This window comes from Salvelinus fontinalis, unplaced genomic scaffold (assembly GCF_029448725.1).
Source record: "Salvelinus fontinalis isolate EN_2023a unplaced genomic scaffold, ASM2944872v1 scaffold_0056, whole genome shotgun sequence".
Lineage (NCBI taxonomy): Eukaryota > Metazoa > Chordata > Actinopteri > Salmoniformes > Salmonidae > Salvelinus > Salvelinus fontinalis.
The window spans coordinates 369,009-390,111 of NW_026600265.1; the positions used below are offsets into that span (position 1 = coordinate 369,009).

General features: G+C 44.5%; 1 protein-coding gene and 1 long non-coding RNA gene across 2 annotated transcripts in view; one reads left to right on the forward strand and one right to left on the reverse strand.

Annotated features, from left to right (window-relative positions):
• Positions 1–324: 324 nt before the first annotated feature.
• Positions 325–3,194, forward strand: LOC129842595 (uncharacterized). The gene is made up of 2 exons (XR_008757639.1): positions 325–2,531; positions 2,600–3,194. It is a non-coding gene; the product is annotated as an uncharacterized LOC129842595 (long non-coding RNA).
• A 408-nt stretch (positions 3,195–3,602) lies between these two features.
• The window catches only part of LOC129842592 (mast/stem cell growth factor receptor kita-like), a 66,623-nt gene continuing 49,122 nt past the window's right edge, over positions 3,603–21,103 (reverse strand). Inside the window, exons 15-21 of the mRNA XM_055911221.1 lie at positions 20,966–21,033; positions 20,406–20,512; positions 13,961–14,083; positions 13,432–13,543; positions 11,276–11,375; positions 10,231–10,336; positions 3,603–9,826 (exon numbers count right to left, since the gene is read on the reverse strand). Of these exons, the coding sequence (XP_055767196.1) occupies positions 9,677–9,826; positions 10,231–10,336; positions 11,276–11,375; positions 13,432–13,543; positions 13,961–14,083; positions 20,406–20,512; positions 20,966–21,033 (766 nt within the window). The 3' untranslated portion in view covers positions 3,603–9,676. The remainder of the gene's footprint in view (positions 9,827–10,230; positions 10,337–11,275; positions 11,376–13,431; positions 13,544–13,960; positions 14,084–20,405; positions 20,513–20,965; positions 21,034–21,103) is intronic.

Here is a 21,103-nt window from a genome sequence, read left to right on the forward strand (position 1 = left end):
GTCAGTTGATATTTGACCCAGGTCTGGTCAGTAGTCAGTTGATATTTGACCCAGGTCTGGTCAGTAGTCAGTTGATATTTGACACAGGTCTGGTCAGTAGTCAGTTGATATTTGACCCAGGTCTGGTCAGTAGTCAGTTGATATTTGGCCCAGGTCTGGTCAGTAGTCAGTTGATATTTGGCCCAGGTCTGGTCAGTAGTCAGTTGATATTTGGCCCAGGTCTGGTCAGTAGTCAGTTGATATTTGACCCAGGTCTGGTCAGTAGTCAGTTGATATTTGGCCCAGGTCTGGTCAGTAGTCAGTTGATATTTGGCCCAGGTCTGGTCAGTAGTCAGTTGATATTTGACCCAGGTCTGGTCAGTAGTCAGTCAGTTGATATTTGACACAGGTCTGGTCAGTAGTCAGTTGATATTTGACCCAGGTCTGGTCAGTAGTCAGTTGATATTTGACCCAGGTCTGGTCAGTAGTCAGTTGATATTTGACCCAGGTCTGGTCAGTAGTCAGTTGATATTTGACCCAGGTCTGGTCAGTTGATATTTGGCCCAGGTCTGGTCAGTAGTCAGTCAGTTGATATTTGACCCAGGTCTGGTCAGTCGTTCGGTCAGTAGTAATGTAACAGTGAAGCCAGATCTAACAGTAAAAGCCTTGGACAGGAGGAATGTGTTGTTTGGAAAAAGGACTTCCCAGATTGTCTGTGATTTTGTTTTTGTCTTGGAGCAGAGTGGAGAGGGAGAAAGTGTGCGCATGCATTTGGTCATTTCTCCTCTTCGTTTTGTTCTACTTCCTGTATCACACGGGAACAGCAAATCAGTTCATGCGTTGCAGTAACGATGACGACCAGTGAATATTCTAGAATCTTCCTGTGTGTTTGTGCCGGTGATGATGAGAGAGAGAGAGAGATGCAGCCCTACGTGAATACATGTTAGTGTGAGACTGAGCGTTGTGTCACAACCACTTCCACTGTGGTCCTGTGGATTACACACACCAAGGTATTAATGCTTAGACTGACGGGTGGCTTCATGGGGAATCCATTACCTATGAAGCTATGACAAAGTGTGTGTCTCACACACACACACACACACACACACACACACACACACACACACACACACACTTTGACACCACAACCCTTTTGACACACATCCCTCAGCAAATTCAGGTCCTCTTAGTTTTTGTGTTTTGTGAGTTTTTCATTGCTGAAAAAATGCACCTGTTAAACTGTTGTAGTGTTTCCACATCACTGATATACACCCAGCCCAGAGAATGTACCGGAAAGACTTAACGTAGGTACCCTGTTTGACTGTGTCCCAAAATACACCCTATTCCCTATATAGTGCACTTGTCCAGAGCTGGTCTAAAGTAGTGCAATATATAGGGAATAGGGTGGGACGTAGCCATTCTGCTGTAGAAGAGAAACAGGCTGTGTAATGAAGTGGTTGTAAGTCGCTCTGGATAAGAGCGTCTGCTAAATGACTTAAATGTAAATGTAAATGTATAGTGGGGCGGCAGCGTAGCCTAGTGGTTAGAGCGTTGGACTAGTAACCGAAAGGTTGCAAGTTCAAATCCCACGAGATGACAAGGTACAAATCTGTCGTTCTGCCCCTGAACAAGGCAGTTAACCCACTGTTCCCCTGAACAAGGCAGTTAACCCACTGTTCCCCTGAACAAGGCAGTTAACCCTCTGTTCCCCGGTAGGCTGTCATTGAAAATAAGAATTTGTTCTTAACTGACTTGCCTAGTTAAATAAAGGTTACATTTAAAAAGGTATGAGAATCAAGTTCTGAAATTCTATGTTCTGATTCTATGCTTCCGTTGTTCTGAGCAGTTCTGTTTGGAATGTTCTGAATGTTGGACCTGAACGGTGGTTCTTTACCTGCATCGCGGACATGCTGGATTTGTTTTGAAAACAGACACCAGAAACGGGTCAGGTGACTACAGGAAATGGGACGTTATGTATTATTCATGTGAATACTATTGAAGACTGAAGCCCAACTGTTATTTCACCAGAAACCCTGCTAGTTTACTGGTTAAAAACCAGCTTAGAAACCTTACTTACCAGGTAACCCCAACTAGCTTTAATATACACTTACCAGGTAACCCCAACTAGGTTTAATGTACACTTACCAGGTAACCCCAACTAGTTTTAATGTACACTTACCAGGTAACCCCAACTAGTTTTAATGTACACTTACCAGGTAACCCCAACTAGTTTTAATGTACACTTACCAGGTAACCCCAACTAGGTTTAATGTACACTTACCAGGTAATCCCAACTAGTTTTAATGTACACTTACCAGGTAACCCCAACTAGTTTTGATGTACACTTACCAGGTAACCCCAACTAGTTTTAATGTACACTTACCAGGTAACCCCAACTAGTTTTAATGTACACTTACCAGGTAATTTCAACTAGTTGAATGTACACTTACCAGGTAACCCCAACTAGTTTACTGTACACTTACCAGGTAGTCCCAACTAGTTTACTGTACACTTACCAGGTAGTCCCAACTAGTTTACTGTACACTTATCAGGTAACCCCAACTAGTTTTAATGTACACTTACCAGGTAACCCCAACTAGTTTTAATGTACACTTACCAGGTAACCCCAACTAGTTTACTGTACACTTACCAGGTAACCCCAACTAGTTTTGATGTACACTTACCAGGTAACCCCAACTAGTTTTAATGTACACTTACCAGGTAACCCCAACTAGTTTTAATGTACACTTACCAGGTAACCCCAACTAGTTTACTGTACACTTACCAGGTAGTCCCAACTAGTTTACTGTACACTTACCAGGTAGTCCCAACTAGTTTACTGTACACTTATCAGGTAACCCCAACTAGTTTACTGTACACTTACCAGGTAACCCCAACTAGTTTACTGTACACTTACCAGGTAACCCCAACTAGTTTACTGTACACTTACCAGGTAACCCCAACTAGTTTACTGTACACTTATCAGGTAACCCCAACTAGTTTACTGTACACTTACCAGGTAACCCCAACTAGTTTACTGTACACTTACCAGGTGACGTCCAGCAGTGTAAATGGCGTGCATCTCCTCTTCCTGTCACCAGCTGTGTTCTCCCTCTCGCCCAAAGCAACATGGAAACATAGTGTTTCCTGTATTCTAAACCCTCCTCCCTTTCTCCCTCGGTCAATATGAAAATAAAACCCGATTTACAAATGTATTTATTGTTGGTTGTGTGTGTTTGTTGTCATTTTGTTCAAGGCTTCCTTTACAGGAGCAGTGACGGCCTTCACTGGAACACTGTCTGTACCTGACCTGACTGTATGTCCTGAGGAGACCCAGGTGTACACACACACACACACCATACCACAACACGCACACACACACCATACCACAACACACACGCACACACACACCATACCACAACACGCACACACACACCATACCACAACACACACACACACACACACCATACCACCACCACAACACACACACACACACACCAATACACAACACACACCATACCACAACACACACCATATCACAACACACACACCATACCATAACACAACACACACAACTGACACACACCATACCATAACACACACACCTGACACACACACCATAGTTCCAGTACTTTCTTTATTACAAGTCAACCAACTGTATCAAAACATCCTCAGCCTCCAAACCATTCTAGGTCCCGTTACAGAAGAAGCACGTTTTTACATGGCATCATTCATCACATAAAATTCTCTGCCTAAAAGTGTTAGTAAAAACCAACGCACACACATACTATTAACATAAAACAAACCCTAAAAGCGCATAAAGCTAAAGTTAATGATGTATTTACACATGAAGAGTTGGTTTCCGGAGAGAGCCTCTCCCAGTTCTATGTTTCCCAGACAGAGCCTATCCCGGTTCTATGTTTCCCAGACAGAGCCTATCCCGGTTCTATGTTTCCCAGACAGAGCCTATCCCGGTTCTATGTTTCCCAGACAGAGCCTATCCCGGTTCTATGTTTCCCAGACAGAGCCTCTCCCGGTTCTATGTTTTCCAGACAGAGCCTATCCCGGTTCTATGTTTCCCAGACAGAGCCTATCCCGGTTCTATGTTTCCCAGACAGAGCCTCTCCCGGTTCTATGTTTCCCAGAGAGAGCATATCCCGGTTCTATGTTTCCCAGACAGAGCCTCTCCCGGTTCTATGTTTCCCAGACAGCCTCTCCCGGTTCTATGTTTCCCAGACAGAGCCTATCCCGGTTCTATGTTTCCCAGACAGAGCCTCTCCCGGTTCTATGTTTCCCAGACAGAGCCTCTCCCGGTTCTATGTTTCCCAGACAGAGCCTCTCCCGGTTCTATGTTTCCCAGACAGAGCCTCTCCCGGTTCTATGTTTCCCAGACAGAGCCTATCCCGGTTCTATGTTTCCCAGACAGAGCCTCTCCCGGTTCTATGTTTCCCAGACAGAGCCTCTCCCGGTTCTATGTTTCCCAGACAGAGAATATCCCGGTTCTATGTTTCCCAGACAGAGCCTATCCCGGGTCTATGTTTCCCAGACAGCCTATCCCGGTTCTATGTTTCCCAGACAGAGCCTCTCCCGGTTCTATGTTTCCCAGACAGAGAATATCCCGGTTCTATGTTTCCCAGACAGAGCCTATCCCGGGTCTATGTTTCCCAGACAGCCTATCCTGGTTCTATGTTTCCCAGACAGAGCCTCTCCCGGTTCTATGTTTCCCAGACAGAGCCTCTCCCGGTTCTATGTTTCCCAGACAGAGCCTCTCCCGGTTCTGTTTCCCAGACAGAGCCTCTCCCGGTTCTATGTTTCCCAGACAGAGCCTCTCCCGGTTCTATGTTTCCCAGACAGAGCCTCTCCCGGTTCTATGTTTCCCAGACAGAGCCTCTCCCGGTTCTATGTTTCCCAGACAGAGCCTCTCCCGGTTCTATGTTTCCCAGACAGAGCCTCTCCCGGTTCTATGTTTCCCAGACAGAGCCTCTCCCGGTTCTATGTTTCCCAGACAGAGCCTCTCCCGGTTCTATGTTTCCCAGACAGAGCCTCTCCCGGTTCTATGTTTCCCAGACAGAGCCTCTCCTGGTTCTACGTTTCTCAAACAGATCCTGGTTCTATGTTTCCCAGACAGCCTATCCTGGTTCTATGTTTCCCAGACAGAGCCTATCCCGGTTTTATGTTTCCCAGACAGAGCCTATCCCGGTTCTATGTTTCCCAGACAGAGCCTATCCCGGTTTTATGTTTCCCAGACAGAGCCTATCCCGGTTCTATGTTTCCCAGACAGAGCCTATCCTGGTTTTATGTTTCCCAGACAGAGCCTATCCTGGTTCTATGTTTCCCAGACAGAGCCTCTCCTGGTTCTACGTTTCCCAAACAGATCCTGGTTCTATGTTTCCCAGACAGAGCCTATCCTGGTTTTATGTTTCCCAGACAGAGCCTATCCTGGTTCTATGTTTCCCAGACAGAGCTTATCCCGGTTTTATGTTTCCCAGACAGAGTCTCTCCCGGTTCTATGTTTCCCAGACAGAGCCTCTCCCGGTTCTATGTTTCCCAGACAGAGCCTCTCCTGGTTCTATGTTTCCCAGACAGAGCCTATCCTGGTTCTACGTTTCCCAAACAGATCCTGGTTCTATGTTTCCCAGACAGAGCCTCTCCCGGTTCTATGTTTCCCAGACAGAGCCTCTCCTGGTTCTATGTTTCCCAGACAGAGCCTCTCCTGGTTCTACGTTTCCCAAACAGATCCTGGTTCTATGTTTCCCAGACAGAGCCTATCCTGGTTCTATGTTTCCCAGACAGAGCCTATCCTGGTTCTATGTTTCCCAGACAGAGCCTATCCTGGTTCTATGTTTCCCAGACAGAGCCTATCCTGGTTCTATGTTTCCCAGACAGAGCCTATCCTGGTTCTATGTTTCCCAGACAGATCCTATCCTGGTTCTATGTTTCCCAGACAGAGCCTATCCTGGTTCTATGTTTCCCAGACAGAGCCTATCCTGGTTCTATGTTTCCCAGACAGAGCCTATCCTGGTTCTATGTTTCCCAGACAGATCCTATCCTGGTTCTATGTTTCCCAGACAGAGCCTATCCTGGTTCTATGTTTCCCAGACAGAGCCTATCCTGGTTCTATGTATTCACTACAAATCTGACCTCATCATGAGGGGCTGCAGTGGCTCACTGGTCTGTGTTCCCACGTTCATAAAATTAAACATCATATACCTCTTGCAATTCCACACAGTTTGCCATAGGGTGGAGAGAAATATTTGCAGTTTTTTAAATATAATATCTGAGTGAGAGTGACAATCAAAATTAATGGGGGGCCCCCGGTCGGTAATGAGACCATAATTACTACAAGTTTAGATAGCTGGCTAGACTCATTTACCAATCGTATTTTTTGTTTGTTTGTTGCAGACATGGGCTAATTGAGTGACTGTCAGTGACTGAGACAACAAGACTAAAACTGCTGATGCACAAACACATTGCACCTTATGTATTCTACCATTTGAACTCTCAACAGTAAGTTGAGACACCGACTGAGTTCCCCCAATTGGAAATGATCCACAAGCCTATCAGAGGGCTGAATATAGTTGGGCCTATCAGAGGGCTGAATATAGTTGGGCCTATCAGAGGGCTGAATATAGTTGGGCCTATCAGAGGGCTGTATATAGTTGGGCCTATCAGAGGGCTGTATATAGTTGGGCCTATCAGAGGGCTGTATATAGTTGGGCCTATCAGAGGGCTGTATATAGTTGGGCCTATCAGAGGGCTGTATATAGTTGGGCCTATCAGAGGGCTGTATATAGTTGGGCCTATCAGAGGGCTGTATATAGTTGGGCCTATCAGAGGGCTGTATATAGTTGGGCCTATCAGAGGGCTGTATATAGTTGGGCCTATCAGAGGGCTGTATATAGTTGGGCCTATCAGAGGGCTGTATATAGTTGGGCCTATCAGAGGGCTGTATATAGTTGGGCCTATCAGAGGGCTGTATATAGTTGGGCCTATCAGAGGGCTGTATATAGTTGGGCCTATCAGAGGGCTGTATAGTTCTCTACCAAAGACAACATCTACTCTTACAACCTGTCTCTAGCCTAGACACCAGAGAACATCTACTCTATGGCTTCTCCAAAATAATAGATGGTCCTTTACCAAGGTAAGATACAGACAGTTGTCAGTAGGCCTCATAGAGATGGACAGAGATCTCATGTTTGTATCTGTGACAGCATAGCATGCCATCTATTCATCTAGAGATCTCTATCTATCTCTATGGTAGGCCTACATAATGGCTTACATAATGGCCAGGAATTGAAGCTTTCTGCCCATATCAGATATGTCTATGTCCTGGGAAATGTTCTGATGATGATAGTGTATTCTGTATATGAACAGCTGTGTTAGTAGATATACATGCTGTATAGATGTGTCAGTCAGACTATAGCGTATTGGTTGTTTAAACTAACAGCTGTGTTAGTAGATATACATGCTGTATATCTACTACATGCTGGGTTTAGGCCTGGGCATCCAATCAGGGTTTAGGCATGGGTATCCAATCAGGGTTTAGGCCAGGGTTTAGGCCTGGGCATCCAATCAGGGTTTAGGCCTGGGCATCCAATCAGGGTTTAGGCCTGGGCATCCAATCAGGGTTTAGGCCTGGGCATCCAATCAGGGTTTAGGCCTGGACATCCAATCAGGGTTTAGGCCTGGGTATCCAATCAGGGTTTAGGCCTGGACATCCAATCAGGGTTTAGGCCTGGACATCCAATCAGGGTTTAGGCCTGGGCATCCAATCAGGGTTTAGGCCTGGACATCCAATCAGGATTTAGGCCTGGACATCCAATCAGGGTTTAGGCCTGGGCATCCAATCAGGGTTTAGGCCTGGGGCATAGCACTATTACAGTAACCACTTCAGTATTAACGATCGTTGTTAATGCTTTAGACACTGAAATGTGCTGTTTTGTTTGTAGACTTTGATCATGCTATTGAATTGAATTGAATAAGTTGTCCTCGGTAAGGCCTGAGCTCTGACGCCTGTTAATGGTTTCTTAGTGACAGAATTCATGCCATCGTGATTGATGGGGCTTTTTTTTTTTTTTTTGTACATAAAGGTGTTCCGCAAGGGTCGATACTAGGACCTGTTCTATTCACTATTTATATAAATGCTATTGGTCAATCTGTTTACATTTCCTCTATGTGACACCATTATATACAATTCCCCCAACTGCTGCCATGGCTGTGACAAAGCTACAGGACGAGTTTGCAGTTGTTCAGGAAGCCCTTACTGATTTTAAAACTCATGTTTAGTACAGGCAAATCTAAATACTTGTTATTTTCAAGTTCTCGCAAGATTGTCTCAGATGGACGAGGCCTTGTATACAAATACTCTTTTGGATTTACAATGATTTATCAGTTTTTATTTTTTATAAACGTACGACTGAGCTGGTTTAAGAAACTATGATTTAAAGTGGGCTCTTTTTGACGTAAACAGATGATTTCTCTCTCTGGTCTAGCAGGAAGCAGATTGTGTCGTCAACCTTTCACCCTGTAGTTGATTATGGTGATAGTATTTATCAAAGTGCAGCTCCCTCTAGTCTTAAACCCCTGGGTGTCGTTTTTATAAACAGGAGACCGTTTTATTACTCGTCACTGTATTCTGAACCAAAACGTTGGCCGGACCTCTTTTTAAAGTAACGTACATCACATCTATGACTTTCTTTTTGACTTACCGAGCATCGCCGTTAAGATTTTAAAATGACAAGTTATCAAACCCGTTCAACTTTGGAGACTCTCTTTGGTGTCTAGAGACTTTTAGGTAAATCAGCCTTTAATTTGGCTTTCAGTTTACATATAGAAGGATCTATAATACACTTTAAAATTGGAGGAATTGGTGCCTCTAGGGCATTTCAGACAGTTGTTAGACCTTTTCACTGAAGAATATGATTTTTATGATTGTGATTTGTCTATTTGTGTATTTCTTTGTGTAATAATGTGTATATGAATGTGTAGGTTAATGTGTTTATTGTGTATTGTGGTGTTATACAGGGTTCATCTGGAAAAGAGACCTTGGTCTCAGCACTGACTCCCTGTCAACGTAAAGGTTAAATAACATTTCAAAACAAATGATGGAGACACACAGGAAATACATCATCGGGGGAGACAACACACAATGGAGTCTCAGGCTGGTTACTGACCGTAGCACTAACGTCTATGGACGACAAGCTACATGCTACATGCTACATGCTACCGAGTGGCGCAGCGGTCTTAAGGCACTGCATCTCAGTGCTAGAGGCATCACTACAGACCCTGGTTCAATCCCGGGCTGTATCACAACCGGCCGTGATCGGGAGTCCCATACGGCGGCGCACAATTGGCCCAGCATCAACCGGGGTAGGCCGTCATTGTAAATAAGAATTTGTTCTTAACTGACTTGCCCTAGTTAAATAAAGGTTACATACTACATGAAATACATCACAGACCGATCAATACAGGGAAATGGAGTCCAATACACTGAGATACAGAGTGGGTGAGGGGATGGGGTGTGTGTGTGTGTGTGTGTGTATAGTCCAGAAAGACATTGGCGGTGCTGAGTAGGTGTGTGTGTGTGTGTGTGTGTGTGTGTGTGTGTGTGTGTGTGTGTGTGTGTGTGTGTGTGTATAGTCCAGAAAGACATTGGCGGTGCTGAGTAGGTAGGTGTGTGTGTGTGTGTGTCCATTATTCAGACAGTGTCGTAGTCCAGAAACACATCAGCAGTATTCAGCAGTAGTGGTTGTGTCGGGGCCGTAGTGCTGCTCACTGAGCTCAGTCTGTGAGACGCTGCCCTCTGCTGGTCTGGAGGAACGACTCCATAGCTCAGGTTCAGGTACACCTGCACACACACACATCAACACACAACACACATCAACAAACAACACACACACACACACACACCAGCACAACACAAACACACACAGACAAACATCAACACAGAACTTAGGCATGTTACATTAACCACTACAGAAATATTCCAAAATATACAATTGAGGATTTGAACATTTATATTAATACGTAAATGTAGATCGATAAATCCATATAAAGCTAAACAAATATATATATTTAAAAACTATTCATGTATTTATGAACCTACATTCTTCTTTTTTTCTGGCAGTAGTTGGTAAAATAATTATTCCATAAGTTATTGATTCCATTTCAATTCGATACAACTTTAATTGACATATATTGATAATTCAAGCTGCATTTCAACAAACACTGCTGAACCGATCCAGCACGTACGTTCTTGGTGTGTTCTGACAGCATTAGTTCAGTCCTCTCGACTAGTTTCCTAAAGGAAGGTCTCTTCAGAGGGTCCTCACTCCAGCAAGACAACATCATGTCATAACTACACAGAGAGAGAAGAGATACAGGGGTCACAAAACAAGCACAAATCATACATTTACATGTTAGTCATTTAGCAGACTCTTATCCAGAGAGACTTACAGTAGTGAGTCATTTAGCAGACTCTCTTATCCAGAGAGACTTACAGTAGGGAGTCATTTAGCAGACTCTCTAATCCATAGAGACTGACAGTAGTGAGTCATTTAGCAGACTCTCTTATCCAGAGAGACTTACAGTAGGGAGTCATTTAGCAGACTCTCTAATCCATAGAGACTGACAGTAGTGAGTCATTTAGCAGACTCTCTTATCCAGAGAGACTTACAGTAGGGAGTCATTTAGCAGACTCTCTTATCCAGAGAGACTTACAGTAGGGAGTCATTTAGCAGACTCTCTTATCCAGAGAGACTTACAGTAGTGAGTCATTTAGCAGACTCTCTTATCCAGAGAGACTTACAGTAGTGAGTCATTTAGCAGACTCTTATCCAGAGAGACTTACAGCAGTGAGTCATTTAGCAGACTCTTATCCAGAGAGACTTACAGTAGGGAGTCATTTAGCAGACTATCTTATCCAGAGAGACTTACAGTAGTGAGTCATTTAGCAGACTCTCTTATCCAGAGAGACTGACAGTAGAGAGTCATTTAACAGACTCTCTTATCCAGAGAGACTTACAGTAGGGAGTCATTTAGTAGACTCTCTTATCCAGAGAGACTGACAGTAGAGAGTCATTTAGCAGACTCTCTTATCCAGAGAGACTGACAGTAGAGAGTCATTTAGCAGACTCTCTTATCCAGAGAGACTGACAGTAGAGAGTCATTTAGCAGACTCTCTTATCCAGAGAGACTGACAGTTAGTGTATTCATCTTAAAATCGCTAGGTGGGACAACAACATACTCTATCTCAGACATTGTAAGTATATTTTTCTAAATCACACACACTCCTTACATTTCTCTGGGAGCCACCTCAGGTCTGTTCATTCTGTGTCCTTCCTGGATCATCCTGTAGAACGCTGAGCCCACCTGCATACCAGGGTACGGACTGCTGCCTACACACACACACACACACACACACACACACACACACAGTTAGTATATTCCCCAAACATGTTTGTGTGCGTGTGTGCCTGCATGCCTTTGTGTGTGTGAGTATATATACTGTATCCAAGGTTACTATAGTTACCATGTGACCAGACATCACTCTGAAGGGTTAAAGTTGATTTTGGGGGTCTTCTAAAGACCCCCACCACTGTTTATGTTGTTATTAATTAGCTTACGTGCCATTATACTTATGCAGACATCACTCTCCTAGGTGACTCTAGTTACCATGTGACCAGACATCACTCTCCAAGGTGACTATAGTTACCATGTGACCAGACATCACTCTCCTAGGTGACTCTAGTTACCATGTGACCAGACATCACTCTCCAAGGTGACTATAGTTACCATGTGACCAGACATCACTCTCCTAGGTGACTATAGTTACCATGTGACCAGACATCACTCTCCTAGGTGACTATAGTTACCATGTGACCAGACATCACTCTCCAAGGTGACTCTAGTTACCATGTGACCAGACATCACTCTCCAAGGTGACTCTAGTTACCATGTGACCAGACATCACTCTCCAAGGTGACTCTAGTTACCATGTGACCAGACATCACTCTCCAAGGTGACTCTAGTTACCATGTGACCAGACATCACTCTCCAAGGTGACTCTAGTTACCATGTGACCAGACATCACTCTCCAAGGTGACTATAGTTACCATGTGACCAGACATCACTCTCCAAGGTGACTATAGTTACCATGTGACCAGACATCACTCTCCAAGGTGACTCTAGTTACCATGTGACCAGACATCACTCTCCAAGGTGACTATAGTTACCATGTGACCAGACATCACTCTCCAAGGTGACTCTAGTTACCATGTGACCAGACATCACTCTCCAAGGTGACTCTAGTTACCATGTGACCAGACATCACTCTATAAGGTGACTCTAGTTACCATATAGCTGAATATTGAGGCCTCTGTCTGTGTCTAGCTCTCTACCAAAACCTGCAGCCCCGCGTCTGTGAGAAAAGGTGAGAAAAGGGACTGAGGGTGACAGCGAGACACAGAGAGACAGCATCTGTTTTTCCCTGAAACAGGGCAGATTTACATACTGCTGAGACAGATTCTCAGAAACCTTGTGTTGAGAATAACTTGTTCTTTTAGCTGCACATGCAGGGTCTGACACCATAAGGTGTGATCTATATAAGATGCTGTCTTTCTTTTGTTCACAACTCAGGAGAGACATCAGTTGTATGTTGATCTTTGACTTCTGTCTACGGCTGTCTTCTAATTAAAATATCTTAATTTTATATATGCACATTTTGAGTATTCCTTATTTGTTATGTAAATAACGGAGCCCAGAAAAGGTGAAGCCAACATCTCTCCAAGGTGACTATAGTTACCATGTGACCAGACATCACTCTCCAAGGTGACTATAGTTACCATGTGACCAGACATCACTCTCCTAGGTGACTATAGTTACCATGTGACCAGACATCACTGTACAAGGTAACTATAGATACCATGTGACCAGACATCACTCTAAGGTAACTATAGATACCATGTGACCAGACATCACTGTCCAAGGTGACTATAGTTACCATGTGACCAGACATCACTGTCCAAGGTGACTATAGTTACCATGTGACCAGACATCACTCTCCAAGGTGACTATAGTTACCATGTGACCAGACATCACTGTCCAAGGTGACTATAGTTACCATGTGACCAGACATCACTGTCCAAGGTGACTATAGATACCATGTGACCAGACATCACTGTCCAAGGTGACTATAGTTACCATGTGACCAGACATCACTGTCCAAGGTAACTATAGATACCATGTGACCAGACATCACTCTAAGGTAACTATAGATACCATGTGACCAGACATCACTGTCCAAGGTGACTATAGTTACCATGTGACCAGACATCACTCTCCAAGGTGACTATAGTTACCATGTGACCAGACATCACTGTCCAAGGTGACTATAGATACCATGTGACCAGACATCACTGTCCAAGGTGACTATAGTTATGTACTGTACATTACCTAAAGAGAATATTTCCCAGAGCAGGATACCGTATGACCAGACATCACTCTCCAAGGTGTAAACACCGTCAAAGATACTCTCTGGAGACATCCACTTCACTGGGAGACGGGCCTGGAACACACAGGAAACGCATCATCAGGGGGAGACAACACCCACAGGAAACGCATCATCAGGGGGAGACAACACCCACAGGAAACGCATCATCAGGGGAGACAACACACACAGGAAATGCATCATCAGGGCAGACAGCACACACAGGAAACACATAATCAGGGTGAAACAGGAAGTGGCTATTCATTTTAAAGGGATAGTTCAGTGATTTTACATATTTGGATGTTTCCTTACCTTGACAGTAATTGTCCAGAGACTACTCTCAAGATAAGGAAACATATGTAAACATGGATAGTTCGGCCATTTTACCTCTGAGATTCCTTTGTTTTACAATGCTTGGTTTTTACTTGTTTACCTGAGCAGCCTTCTTGTATTTCACACTCTTTCTATAACAAAAATACTCTCACACACACTTACATTGCCTCTGAGGACGTAGTTAGAGTCGGTGGTGATGTCTCGGGCCAGTCCGAAGTCACAGATCTTGGCTACTCTACCCTGAGTCAGCAGAATGTTCCTGGCTGCTAGGTCTCTGTGGATACACTATACACACACACACACACACACACACACACACACACACACACACACACACACACACACACACACACACACACACACACACACACAAATTTAGTAAAGAATCAACCATATTTTTACATTACATTACATTTTTAGTCATTTAGCAGACGCTCTTATCCAGAGCGACTTACAGTAGAGTGCATACATTTTATTACATTTTACATACTGAGACAAGGATATCCCTACCGGCCAAACCCTCCCTAACCCGGACGACGCTATGCCAATTGTGCGTCACCCCACGGACCTCCCGGTTGCGGCCGGCTGCGACAGAGCCTGGGCGCGAACCCAGCCCAGCCTGGGCGCGAAACCCAGAGACTCTGGTGGCGCAGCTAGCACTGCGATGCAGTGCCCTAGACCACTGCGCCACCCGGGAGGCCATATACAGAAATAACTACATAGAAGACAGAAACACAGACAGCAGCAACAACAACTGTCTCTAACTCAGTGGAGACCTGTCATTCAGTGCAGAGCCCCATTTTGTTTTGCTACAAAATAAAACATAAAAAGTTGCCTGTTTTTCATTTTATTCCGTGTCACATATCAGTTTGCAAACAACGTGAAAAAAATTAGATAAACAAATCCTTTAGTTAATAAAAGCCGCATACAAACATGGTCTCTTTCTTGGCAGAATTCATGCCAACGGAAGCCGTACCAAAATAAAAATAAAAAATAATGTATTTTTCGTCTCTCTGTATTTCATCCTTTTCCTTCATCTCTCCAGAGGCTGAATGTATCTCACAGGAGAAAGCGTCCGAGTGAGTGAAACAGCGCCCCTCTGTCTCTCTATGTGTAGGCAATCTATCTGATGCTGTGTGGTCAAAAAGAGTATGACATCGTTGCCGCCCGTAGCATTGAAAGCAACGGAAGCCAGCGAGCATTTGGCCTCCCTTTGATAAAAAGAAAAGTATAAAATAATAGTCAATCAGCGTTGAGCTAAACTGTGAATAATCCTGGCACACCAAAAAAAAGTGTCAAGGGAAGCCAGTTTGGATTTGGCTTCACTCCCATCAGATCCCATTCATACGTCATTGACAGAAACAACTTGAATTGTTGCATCTCGTTGTGTTGTTGTCTTGTGGTGGCTAGCTAGTTAAAATGGTCCCTTTCCTAAATTAGCCATGGATGGAGATGGGGATGTGGACTTGTGGTTTTACTCAATTCTCCATACTGACTAATGATTATAAAGGCGATTATGATCCAACCATTAATACATACATTGTTGGGCCCCTGGCCTGAGAGGATAGAAGTTCAACATGTAACTAGATGTAGAAGGCTAATGTAAAACTAGCTAACGTTGCCCATGAATGGAAGTTCAATATGTAACGTTAGCTAGATGTAGAAGGCTAATGTTAACTAGCCAACGTTGTCCATGAAAGGAAGTTAGGCTAGCGAGCAAGCATTTTAGCCATGTAGCCTAGGACAACAAACAAGAAAAGCGTGTACTGTGTGACAGAGTGATAGACCGTATACTGTATAACAGAGTGATAGACCGTATACTGTGTCATGACGTTGGCAGTGGGGGTAGGTTTATGACAGTCATAAATACCTCTTTCCCCCCTTTTCCTTCTCCCTACTATAACTGATGTGACATAAGAAAACCCCTTGGTTAACATAGAGATTCTGGGTAACATCAGAAGTTGGGGGAAATTAACTATATTCTGGTAATCCGACCAACTGAACATATGCGGTGGTACTTAAGGTATATTATGTCAGTTCGTTTGCCCTCTGACACATTCTCATCAATGATAGAATGACATAAACTCTACTGTGGAAAGTCTAAACGTCAGAGGTATCGGATTCACATGGAATTGTTGTTTAATTCAAATGTTTGAATATGACATTATTTGTGAAGAGGTGAAATGTAATTTTAGCTTCCAAATGAGAGATCTGGACTTTCATAAGTGTTCCTCTGCTCACAGTGGTCCACCCCTGTGAAGAGGCATGGGTTATAAACTTTTCAGACACACCCCTCTCCCTCCACTATAAAAGCCATTGACAAGAATATAACATCCTGTTCCGGGCACACCAGGATGACGATCCGGTGTCAGAATGGTTCAGATAATAACTACAGAACTAAGCCAACATCAGCATGGACTTTGATTGTGAATGGTATGAACTTTGAACTCGTATTCACTACAGAAGTGATATCTCCTAGCTGTTGAGTTAGCAACAGCTAAACGCAGGTTAGGAAGGAATTTTGAGTATCCTGTCTACTACACACAATGTTCCTCCAACGAATCCAGTAAGGCCCCAGAGACAATCTCCCTCTCTAGTTAATTAATATTTACATGATTAGTTCAATCAGGTAATATTAATTACGGAGAAATTATTTTATAGAATAGCATGTCATAGCAATTAATCTGGCATAGTCAAAGACACGACAACTGTATGACAGAGTGATAGACCGTTTTGTCAACATGAACGAGAGAAGGATGTCATTGGTGTTTCTCTACAAGTAGGGTGAGTCAACATTATCTTTCTACTTGCACACACACACACACACACACACACACACAGAAATCAGAACCATGGACAGCCACATCATATTTAGCTTACGTTGATTGGACTAAATAGTTATTGGTATCTTTTAGTTGTCACTATATGAGACTAAGCAGAGGTGATTTGATGATGTTGAACTGGTGCTGGAATAGTGGAGGCAGCTCCTGTTTTCTTTGTGACTTGCGGTAACTCTCTGTGGTTCTACATCAATAGTTGTTTAATGGTCCAAAAATGTCAGAAACATTACCTTGACCCTGCTTTAGGTCATGTAACTGTCTGTTACATGTAATATGTTTTGTGGAATTCACCTGACAGAGTTTGCTCTGTGGTTTTATGATGTAAGAAAGGTGTGGTTGAATTTCTTATTGTCTCAGCCCTTAGGCCTGTATATCACTGTGTCTTATTGTCTCAGCCCTTAGGCCTATATATCACTGTGTCTTATTGTCTCAGCCCTTAGGCCTGTATATCACTGTGTCAAGGCATATGAACTAACAGGTTGTAGAGCAAACAACGTAATGATCACAACACACAGGTTGTTATATGGCTTTTAGTTTCTGGCTTCCCCAGTGATTTGACTCAGGCACCGCTACTGTTTCTGGCTTCCCCAGTGATTTGACTCAGGCACCGCTACTGTTTCTGGCTTCCCCAGTGATTTGACTCAGGCACCGCTACTGTTTCTGGCTTCCCCAGTGATTTGACTCAGGCACCGCTACTGTTTCTGGCTTCCCCAGTGATTTGACTCAGGCACCGCTACTGTTTCTGGCTTCCCCAGTGATTTGACTCAGGCACCGCTACTGTTTCTGGCTTCCCCAGTGATTTGACTCAGGCACCGCTACTGTTTCTGGCTTCCCCAGTGATTTGACTCAGGCACCGCTACTGTTTCTGGCTTCCCCAGTGATTTGACTCAGGCACCGCTACTGTTTCTGGCTTCCCCAGTGATTTGACTCAGGCACCGCTACTGTTTCTGGCTTCCCCAGTGATTTGACTCAGGCACCGCTACTGTTTCTGGCTTCCCCAGTGATTTGACTCAGGCACCGCTACTGTTTCTGGCTTCCCCAGTGATTTGACTCAGGCACCGCTACTGTTTCTGGCTTCCCCAGTGATTTGACTCAGGCACCGCTACTGTTTCTGGCTTCCCCAGTGATTTGACTCAGGCACCGCTACTGTTTCTGGCTTCCCCAGTGATTTGACTCAGGCACCGCTACTGTTTCTGGCTTCCCCAGTGATTTGACTCAGGCACCGCTACTGTTTCTTGAACAAGGCAGCTCCAAAATGCGGGCGTTTGCATCCTAGCTCAGCGCTTTCTGTGGTGGAGGGGCAGCCAGCCAAAATACAGAGCGTAGGGGTTGGTAATCTTCTCTAGTTGCGCTGTGATTGGCTCAGTGTTCCGTCACTCATGGGGACAGTCACCGCAGAATCTACAGGGAAAGCTAGGCAGTTCAATCCCCCTTGGGTGCTGCCATAGATTTACATTAGAAGTGCCCGTCCAATCGGGGCCTCCCGAGTGGCGCAGCGGTCAGTGCAAGAGGTGTCACTACAGATCCGGGTTTGATCCCGGGCTGTGTCGCAGCCGGCCGCGACCTGGAGACCCATGAGGCGGGCGCACAATTTGCCCAGCGTTGTTCGGGTTAGGGGAGGGTTTGGCCATCTGGGATGACCTTGTCCCATCGCGCTCTAGCGTCTCCTTGTGGCGGGCCGGGTGCAGTGCACGCTGACACGGTCGCCAGCTGTATGGTGTTTCCTCTGACACATTGGTGCGGCTGGCTTCCAGGTTAAGCAGTCGGTGTTTCGAGAAGCAGTGTGGCTTGGCGGGGTTGTGTTTCGGAGGCTCTCTCTCGAGTTCGTAGGGGAGTTGCAGCGATGGGACAAGACTGTAATTGGATATCAGGAAATTGGGGTAAAAAAAAAAAAAAAGAAGTGCCCGAAGGCTGTGATTGGCTCAGTGTTCCGTCACTCATGGGGACACTATGTCACCACAGAATCTACAGGGAGAGCTAGGCAGTTCAATGTGATTGGCTCAGTGTTCCGTCACTCATGGGGACACTATGTCACCACAGAATCTACAGGGAGAGCGAGGCAGTTCAAGCCCCCGATGGGTTCTGCCATAGATTTACATTAGAAGTGCCCGTCCAAGAAGGCTCAAGGTCATTGGCCACAGATAAAATGACGTCAAATCACGTCGTATCTACCGTAGCTTTGATTGGGCTGATCATGTTACTTTAAAAATCTAAGCTAGCAACTAAACAAGTATCATGAATCAATATACAAGCAAATCCTTTGTCATATGAAGAGAAAATTGTAGATAAAACAGATCGGTACTGATCAGTCATTGGACATAAAAATGACACAACAAGTCAGAAAATCGCAAATTCAACAATGAGTGGTTTGGAAAGAATCAGTGGCTAACTACGAGCGTCGCAAATCAATCACTATTTTGCTTCCCCTGCCTGCTATTCAGTGGAGATGGTGTGTGGTCCAAGTCTGGGTTTAAGGATTTAATAAAATATCTGTCTGAAAGGGTCGATTTTCCAAGCTTAAAAAGGTGATGAGGAGTGAGACGCTTACAGAGGCTACAACAAAACATGCTAACATGCTAACATGGGCTCACCATTACCAATGACAAGGGAGAGCGTGTTATCATGCTAGCGTGTTAGTGTAACCGATGTGAAATGGCTAGCTAGTTAGCGTGGTGCGCGCTAATAGCGTTTCAATCGGTGACGTCACTCGCTCTAAGACCCAAGGGCTGCGGCTTTTGTGGAGCGATGGGTACGATGCTTCGAGGGTGGCTGTTGTTGATGTGTGCAAAGGGTCCCTGGTTCGAGCCCAGGTAGGTTGCGAGGAGAGGGACGGAAGCTATACTGTCACATTAGCATGTTAGCATATTACCATGTTAGCATGTTTGAGAATTACCATGTTAGCGTGTTAGCATGTTAACATGTTAGAGTGTTAGCGTGTTTACATGTTAGCGTGTTAGCATGTTAACATGTTTTGTTGTAGCCTCTGTAAGCTTCTCTCTCATCATTATTCATGATTCATTCATGGTTTTTCTTATTAATCCAGGTCTTATCAGGAATCATTTAGAAAACGTTCAGAAACAGGTTTTATTCTTACCTCAAAAGAAAATGTCACAAGACATTATTCACCAGTCTGTTCTGGTTGGGAAAAACAGAACCCAAACAGAACCCAAAACAGAACCCAAAACAGAACCCAAAACAGAACCCAAACAGAACCCAAACAGAACCCAAAACAGAACCCAAACAGAACCCAAAACAGAACCCAAAACAGAACCCAAAACAGAACCCAAACAGAACCCAAAGAGTTTGTAAAGTTCCGCTTGATGTAGTCATAGCATAGCAAGGAATATGGGACCAAATACCAAAACGTTTCACTACTTTCATACACTCATTAATCTAGAGATTCACATACTTGTTCCCACAAAGAACTGGAATGTCGGATCAATTTGCTCCACGAAGGAGTTAAAAACTACAATAGTTTGTGTGTTTAAATCAGGTTGATCTATTGTTAGGATGAAGATCTGATCACATGTTTAGAGGTCAAACAGAGAAACAGAAAAGGCTGAAGGGGACACAGACTTTCTCTCAGCACTGTAGATTTCTACAGACAAACTAGAAACCACTTTCAACTGTGTGTGTGTGTGTGTGTGTGTGTGTGTGTGTGTGTGTGTGTGTGTGTGTGTGTGTGTGTGTGTGTGTGTGTGTGTGTGTGTGTGTGTGTGTGTGTGTGTGTGTGTGTGTGTGTGTGTGTGTATTCCTCAGAGCCTTACATTCTTAGAGGTGATGTACTCCATGCCCTTAGCCACCTGGTAGGAGAAGCTCAGTAGATCCTCTGTGTCCACAGACAACTCATCTATACTCAGACACCCCTTATCATCTAGAGAGAGAGAGAGGGGGGGCAGAGAGGAGAGGAGAGAGAGAGAGGAAGAGAGAGAGAGGAGAGAGAGAGAGGGGGGAGAAGAGAGAGAGGAGAGAGAGGGAGAGAGAGCGAGAGGAAGAGATGGGAGAGAAAAGAGAGGGGGTAAAAAAGGGAGACAGAGGGAGAGAGAGGAAAAGCGGGTAGAGAGGGGGAGAGAAAGACGGAGAGGGTAAGAGAGAGAGGGAGGGGGCAGAGGGGTGAGAGAGGGAGAGGGGAGGAGAGAGATGGAGAGAAGGGAGAAAAAGATATTTAGCGATATATTAATGTTAAATGTTCATATTAAATATGAAATGTTTCTGGATGAATCCATATGAGGTTTTGATTAAACCAAGAAGTACAGGGAATCATGTGAGAGGACTACACTATGGATTTTTACAGGATTATTGTGCATGGTGGGAAATGTAGTTTTACCTGACTGGGAGGATGTTCTGTCTGCCTCAGACGAACGCATAGGCATGTAACTGCTACCGTTCCCATCTCTAAACAAACACACACACACACACACACACACACACACACACACACACACACACACACACACACACACAC